The sequence below is a fragment of the Solea senegalensis genome, linkage group LG1, assembly GCF_019176455.1.
Source record: "Solea senegalensis isolate Sse05_10M linkage group LG1, IFAPA_SoseM_1, whole genome shotgun sequence".
In the NCBI taxonomy this organism is placed as follows: domain Eukaryota; kingdom Metazoa; phylum Chordata; class Actinopteri; order Pleuronectiformes; family Soleidae; genus Solea; species Solea senegalensis.
In genome coordinates, this window is record NC_058021.1 from 20,605,292 (window position 1) to 20,612,264 (window position 6,973).

A 6,973-nucleotide genomic window follows, 5' to 3' on the forward strand; every position below is an offset into this window, starting at 1 on the left:
GTTCCACGAAAAGAGTAATTGATTATTGCTGCAGCAAAACAATGAACAAATAAAACTTAAGAAATTTTCCATTACAAAAAGAACGCAAATTAAATGAAACGATCAAAGTTCTTTCAACTTTTCATCTGAACACATGAAAAATGTAGATTTAACTCCAGCGTCGGCTTTTTATTTTCCATGTTTTCTACCAAAGAAAAACAAAAGCAAAGACATTGAGTTCATTGTCGTTTTAAAATGATTAAAATAATTAAATAATTACTTATTTATTCAAATAGTTTTGTGCAAAAAGTCTTGTGCAAATCACGGGAATTCCAGAGACGTTTAAACTGAGATTAAATAACAAAACAGCGCAGATTTTAGAGCCCGTGTGAAATAAGTTTAAGAAAAATGAAAAAAGGTTTGTGGCTTGTTTCAGTGACCCAGATACACCAGAGTTTAGGGGAATATTTTTTGCTTCCTTTGCTCCATAAAAGAAAAACAATCATTCAAACTCCATCATTCACACCTTTGATCAACTCTTTGTGACTCAAAATGAAAATAACTGTGTGATTTCCTCTTGTGGTTTCAAACGTGGGTGTTCTGGGACAGCGACACCTCAGGGTGACACTTGCTCATGTGTATTTTCAGACTGTGCCTGACGGCAAACGTGCGGTGGCACACGGCACAGACGTGCGGCCGCTCGCCCGTGTGCACGTTGATGTGCGACTTGAGGTGAGCCGACTGCGTGAACTTCTTGCCGCACTGGTCACAGCTGAACGGCCTCTCGCCCGTGTGGATCCTCATGTGGACGTCCAGGTTCTGCGTCGTGGCGTACGTCTTGTGGCAGACGGAGCAGACGAAGCGTTTGCTGCCGCTCGGGTACAGACCAAAGCTCATCATGTCCACGTCTGCGTAATCAAACACAGAGTTGCTGTTCTCGGGCAGCTGGCTGTCTGCGGGCGCCGAGCCCGACACGCTGACCAGCTTCAGCCCGAACGCGTCGGCGTTCTCGCTCTGGTGAAACTGAGCGAAGGACACGTGGCTTTTTGGCGTTTTGGTCCACGTGAGATTGAAGTCCGCGTCCCCCCTGTCTGACTGAGGCTCCATCACAGAGCTGCTGAAACACGCGGGATTGCTGGAGCTCAGAGGAACCAGCGAGTTCTCCTGGACCACTTGGACGTCCATCTGCGACGAGTAGGAACAGACTGACTTGCCGGTCTCCGCCTCGTCGGCACTGGAACAGCCGGGCTCGCTGCGAGGAGAGTCCACGGCGTAGACGGCCACGCTCGTCCTTCTGGACGTGTTCAGAGCCACGTGTTCTGTAGAAGACGGTGTCTCCGCCTCGTTGTTTCCTGAATGGCGTCTCTTCACGCTGCGGCCGATCTGAGTCGATGTGACGATGGTCGTCTCCTCGTTTTCTGAAAGAAGGAAACATTGATTTTAAAGAAACTACAGAAGGACGAACGTCTGCTCTTCATCAGAACATCACGTTCTTGAGTCAAACATGTTATTTTATCGTCTTTATCTCACTATGAGACAGACTTTTCCAACAGGAAACTCAAGTTTGTAAACCAATCACTCTCTCACACCAAACCCCATAAAGAAAATCAGTGATTTTATTTTATCACACACACACACACACACACACACGTTCAGATTGACCTCAGTGACACAAAATGACCACACGAGGCAGCAGAGGACCAGCAGCTCCTGTCTAAAATCACTGATTTTCTCTATGGGGTTTGGTGTGGGAGAGTAGGTTTGTCATCACACTGATGTATCTTCACATGTTCATGTTTGTGTTGAGTTTGGTTTATGATTGACAGCTGACGTGTCTGCAGTGAGGCGTTCACTGACCAAACACAGACCAGGGGCCAGGAGCTGAGACTCACCTTCACCAAAGGAGTCCTTACTGTCCGAGTCTTCGTCTTTGATCAACACCACGTCTGGAAACTGCAGAAATCAACGACAATCGTGTGAACGTCACACAATCACAAAACAATCAGCTGTTTAAGGTGAGCACGAAGCAGCAGAGGACCAGCAGCTCCTAAAATCTGGTGTGGGAGACAGACCAGTTTCCTGTAAGGGTACGGGTTTAAGGTAAGGCTAAAGCACTTACGTTGTGATAGGGTAAGTTAAGGGTAAGGGTTTAAGGTTAAGGTAAGGCAAAAGCACTTATGTTGTGATAGGGTAAGTTAAGGGTAAGGGTTTAAGGTTAAGGTAAGGCAAAAGCACTTATGTTGTGATAGGGTAAGTTAAGGGTAAGAGTTTAAGGTTAAGGTAAGGCTAAAGCACTTACATTGTGATAGGGTAAGTTAAGGGTAAGGGTTTAAGGGGACATATTATACCCTATTTCCCCCATTAAAATAGTTCCCTGGTGTCCTAATGAACATGTCAGTGACATGCTTTGGTCAAAATACCATAAGAATGAAGAATCATAGCAGTTCAATAACCCTGCTAAACCCGCCCCTTTCAGAACGCTCGGTTTTCGTGCATGGTCCCTTTATAAGCAAATGAGACACACGCAAACACACACCCACTTCTTCCAGGGGGTTTCTGATTTGTCCTTTTTACAGCTCTTTACAGCTCTATTCGTCTCCCCCTCCCTCCACTAGTTCTCTGACAATATCAACATGTCAGCGTGCGCAGAAAACAGCGAGAGTGCCGTCACAGGAAGAGACGTCCTACATAAGGATCGAGCCGAACAGTGCTGAACTGTAAATCAGTTAAAAACACTTATGAACAGCACCGCTGATCGCCACCGGCGCACGGCGAGCTGAATAAACAGCATGTTGCTGTATCAGACCGGAGACTGTGCTCCGGAGACCTCGCCACCACTGACCAGCTCCGGTGCTCCAAGCAGTTTAGGCAGATGACACAGAGAGTGCAGCACCGCTGATCATCAGCGGCGAGCTGCATAAACAGCTGCTTTATGTGATTGTATCAGACTGAATCTGTGCTCCGGTCATGGAGGACGTACTGAACAGATATTTTTAATTGGGACGTGTCAGAATGGTCAGTTATGAGCTCTGTGTGACCTTTTCTTAACAATTTGTGTGTTTGTACGTCGGTGAAATACGTCCCCTGACTAAATACAGTGACCGCTGGCCGCAGTCTGATGCGAAGTGGTGCGAACACACGAGCACACGTTTGCTGACTTTATCCGGCACATTAGCTTCATATATAAAATCCTCTGAGGCTGGAAGTTTGTGTAAAACACTGTGCTCCACTGTGCAGCCACCAACAGCACACTTGTCCCTCCGCGTTGACATAATACCGCTCTTCCTCCCTCGCCTGCACTCTCGCAGGGACAAGGTGGAGCTAAGGTGGAGCTTGCGAAGTAAACGTACTGGTGGGGCGGTAACATTCGCGGTGAAATGCGCATGCTGACGTCATAAGCGCAGGGAATTCAACATCGAGCGTTTTATCGCCTATACTTACACTAAGCGGAACCACGAAAACATGACTGAGTATTGTTTTTCCACACTTTGGCGACTGGTAGGGCCCCCAGAGTCCCAAATATCAGTATTAAAATGGTTAAAAAGTTGATTTTGCATAATATGTCCCCTTTAAGGGTAAGGTAAGGAACTAATGGCGCAATTCCACCGGCTCTACTCGCCTTGCCACGGCACGGTTTAAGTAGCGTTTCCACTAGCCTAGTACCTGGTACCAGGTACTATTTTTAGTACCTGGTTAGACGAGGTTCCAAGCCTGCTTAAAATCAGGTACTATGTGATGATTGGTCAGACTGCCGGCCGCTGAGTCCCGTCACAGTAAGAGACCTTCCACACACAAATCAAGCTGAACAGTGCTGAACTATAGATCACTTAAAACTACTTAATGATCCTAACAACGTGGGTTAATCTCCAACAACTACCATGGAAACCTCTATATTTAACAGGAGTCTTTTAAAGTGGAGTGGTGTATTTAGGGACAGCGCCGCTGATCGCGAGCCACAGACTGCTGTAGTCTGTGGAGTAGGAGGCTGTACTCTGGAGACGTGAGGACAGAAATCAAGCCGAACAGCGCCGAATTGTAGATCACTTAAAATGACTTAACAATCCTAAAAACGTGGTTAATCTCCAGCAACTACAGAAGTGTGGCGTAAAGTCACTAGTCACAAGTGAGTGTGACTGTGTGTGTGTGTTTGTATGTGTGGGTGTGTGTCGCGTATAAAACAAGCCGTGCAGTGTTGACTCCGCCCACCTTAAAGGGGACATATTATGCTAATTCAACTTTTTAACCATTTCAATACTTATATTTGGGACTCTGGAGGCCCTACCACTCGCCAAAGTGTTGAAAAAGAATACTCAGTCATGTTTTCGTGGTCCCCCTTAGTGTAAGTATAGGCGATAAAACACTCTATGTTGAATTCCCTGCGCTTATGACGGCAGCATGCGCATTTCACCGCCAATGTTACCACCCCACCAGTAAGTTTACTTCGAGAGCTCCACCTTAGCTCCACCTTGTCCAGGCGAGGGAGGAAGAGCGGTATTATGTCAACGCGGAGGGACAAGTGTGCTGTTGGTGGCTGCACAGTGGAGCACAGTGTTTTACACAAACTTCCAGCCTCAGAGGATTTTATATATGAAGCTAATGTGCCGGATAAAGTCAACAAACGTGTGTTCGCACCACTTCACATCAGACTGCGGCCAGCGGTCGCCGTATTTAGTCAGGGGACGTATTTCACCGACGTACAAACACAAAAATTGTTAAGAAAAGATCACATAGAGCTCATAACTGACCATTCTGACACGTCCTAATTAAAAATATCTGTTCAGTAGTTCCTCCATGACCGGAGCACATACTCAGTCTGATACAGTCACATACAGCGGCAGTTTATGCGGCGGCGATCAGTGGTGCTGTCCCTCAGTCTTTTTAACTATTTTACAGTTCGGCACTGTTCGGCTTGATCCTTGTGTCGGACGTCTCTTCCTGTGATGGCACTCTCGCTGTTTTCTGTGCACGCTGCCATGTTGATATTGTCAGAGAACTAGTGGAGGGAGGGGGAGACGAATGGAGCGGAGAGAACAGGAGCTGAGTGAGTGAGCGCTGTAAAGAGGCCAAATCAGAAACCCCCTGGAAGAAGTGGGTGTGTGTTTGCCTGTGTCTCATTTGCATATAAAGGGACCACGCACAAAACTGAGCGATCTTGAACTGCTATGATGCGTCATCCTTATGGTGTTTTGACCAAAGCATGTCACTGACATGTTCATTAGGACACCAGGGAACTATTTTAAATGGGGAAATAGGGTATAATATGTCCCCATTAAGTAGGTACTTTTTTGTAGTGGAGAATGTGACCTAATCGTGCCGTGTCGTGCCGAGGCGAGTAGAGCCGGTGGAAATGCGGCTTTAGTGTGATGCTAAGTTAAGGGTACAGGGTTAAGGTAAGGCATTTAGTGTGCTGTTAAGTTAAGGGTACAGGTTAAGGTTAAGATAAGGCACTTAGTTGTGATTTTAAGGTAAGTTTTTTTAAGGTAAGGGGTTAAGGTAAGAGTAACTTACTCTGTGCCTTACTCTAAGTAAGGCACTTAGTATTGATGTTAAGTTAAGGGTAAGGGGCTGGGGAATGCATTATGTCTGAGTGTAGCGTTAGTGGGTGTTTACCTCCGCGTGCGGCACTGCCTCGCCTCCTCCGTCTCGCTGCCACTGCCGCTGCTGCGGCGCGTCCTCCGCGGGCGCGACTACCTCCGGCTCCGCTGTCTTCGCGCTGCCGCTTCCGCGGATCACGATGGACTCGATGAGGTGTAGCTTCTTCTTCAGCGCCTCGTTCTCGTGGCGGCTGCGGTTGATCTCGAGCTGCAGCACCGCGTAGCCCTCGTCCACGACCTCGCAGATCTCCGCCACCGCCGCTTTGGTTAGCGCCTCCATGATGACGCTCAGCTGCTCGTGCAGCGCTCTGTTGCTCAGCGCCGCCATGATGCGGCGGGGACGCGAACAGGAAGTGGACCGGGCTCGGACTGATGGGCGCGCGCGGCTCCTCCCGGCGACCGGAGGCGTGTTCGGTTCCGACAGACGCGGCTCGTCCGTGATCTCAACAAAGAACTACAGGTGGTGTGTGCGTGTGTGTTTTTTTTTCCTGTTTCCGCCTGAGTCGCACTTCCGGATTTCAAAAATAAAAGCGTCTTGTCTGGTCAATAGATAAAACAATGTTCAGTGACAGTGTAAAATATTAACAACAATTTTATCTTAAAATTAGAACACGATATTACGTGATGACGTTACAAGGAAGACATTCATAATGATGTTTCACAAAATTTCAAAGTAAAAGTGTTTGTTTTGATACGGGAGGATTTATACTCACAGGAATTATGCAAAATAAATCCATTAACATCAAGAAATCAATCTGAAATAAGGCAAATAATAACGCGAATAATCTAAACTTAATCCAAGTATTTCAGGGAGGAGCTTCCAGGGATTTGGGATCTCAGAGAAACCCGCATGATTTAACGTGACTTCGGAACAGACTGCGAGCTTCGCTTACGATGATTCTGAACGCGTCGACTCTGACGCGTCCGATGGCGTCGTTAATCCCTCACACTGCAGGAGAATCTGCTCTAAAACCAGAAGGCGCTCAACGATAAAAAACATTGAAAAAAGGAGGTAAAAGAAAAGAACAACTGAGATAAAAGGTGTCAAAGAAAGACATAAAACATCAGACTCCTGTGATGTTTACCTTTCATGGAAATGTCTGTCCTCTCAAAGACGACGTCAAACACATGGACAGCAGGACGTGTGTTGTCCCTGATTTTAACATTATTTTATTTGCCTTTAAACGCCGTCCCATAACGTCACCTTCCCAGAAACTGCTGTGAAAATGTTAGATATTAATATTTCTTTCCACTTTAAATGAATCGGTCATTTAAAGCCAATTCAGCCTGAAATATACATATCAAATATTAATAATGTATTTTTTTATTTTAACCCTTTATACACAACTCCGCCAAACTACCATCATTTCCATAAAATACATTTCAAGGAATTCTGGTCA

The 6,973-nt window shown here is 46.4% G+C and overlaps 1 protein-coding gene across 2 annotated transcripts; it reads right to left on the reverse strand.

The window, feature by feature from the left end:
* Positions 1-219: 219 nt before the first annotated feature.
* On the reverse strand, positions 220-6,836 carry si:dkey-7l6.3 (gastrula zinc finger protein XlCGF48.2). 2 transcript variants are annotated; one of them, XM_044026798.1, is made up of 4 exons: positions 6,287-6,836; positions 5,590-6,112; positions 1,872-1,932; positions 220-1,397 (listed from the first exon to the last, which is right to left on the reverse strand). In XM_044026798.1, the coding sequence occupies exons 2-4, from the start codon at positions 5,899-5,901 to the stop codon at positions 565-567; spliced, it is 1,206 nt and encodes a 401-aa protein (XP_043882733.1). In that variant the 5' UTR covers positions 5,902-6,112; positions 6,287-6,836; the 3' UTR covers positions 220-564. The 2 variants fall into 2 exon arrangements, with proteins under 2 accessions (XP_043882733.1, XP_043882725.1); XM_044026790.1 differs by having other exon boundaries at positions 5,590-6,836.
* Between the last annotated feature and the right edge of the window lie 137 nt (positions 6,837-6,973).

Coding starts and splice junctions, on each gene's coding strand:
- si:dkey-7l6.3 (XM_044026798.1), bottom strand. CDS start 5,901: ATGGCGGCGCTGAGCAACAGAGCGCTGCACGAGCAGCTGAGCGTCATC. Junction 1,933..5,589: donor AGGCAGTGCCGCACGCGGAG/GTAAACACCCAC, acceptor TGATTTCTGCAG/TTTCCAGACGTGGTGTTGAT. Junction 1,398..1,871: donor TAAGGACTCCTTTGGTGAAG/GTGAGTCTCAGC, acceptor TCCTTCTTTCAG/AAAACGAGGAGACGACCATC.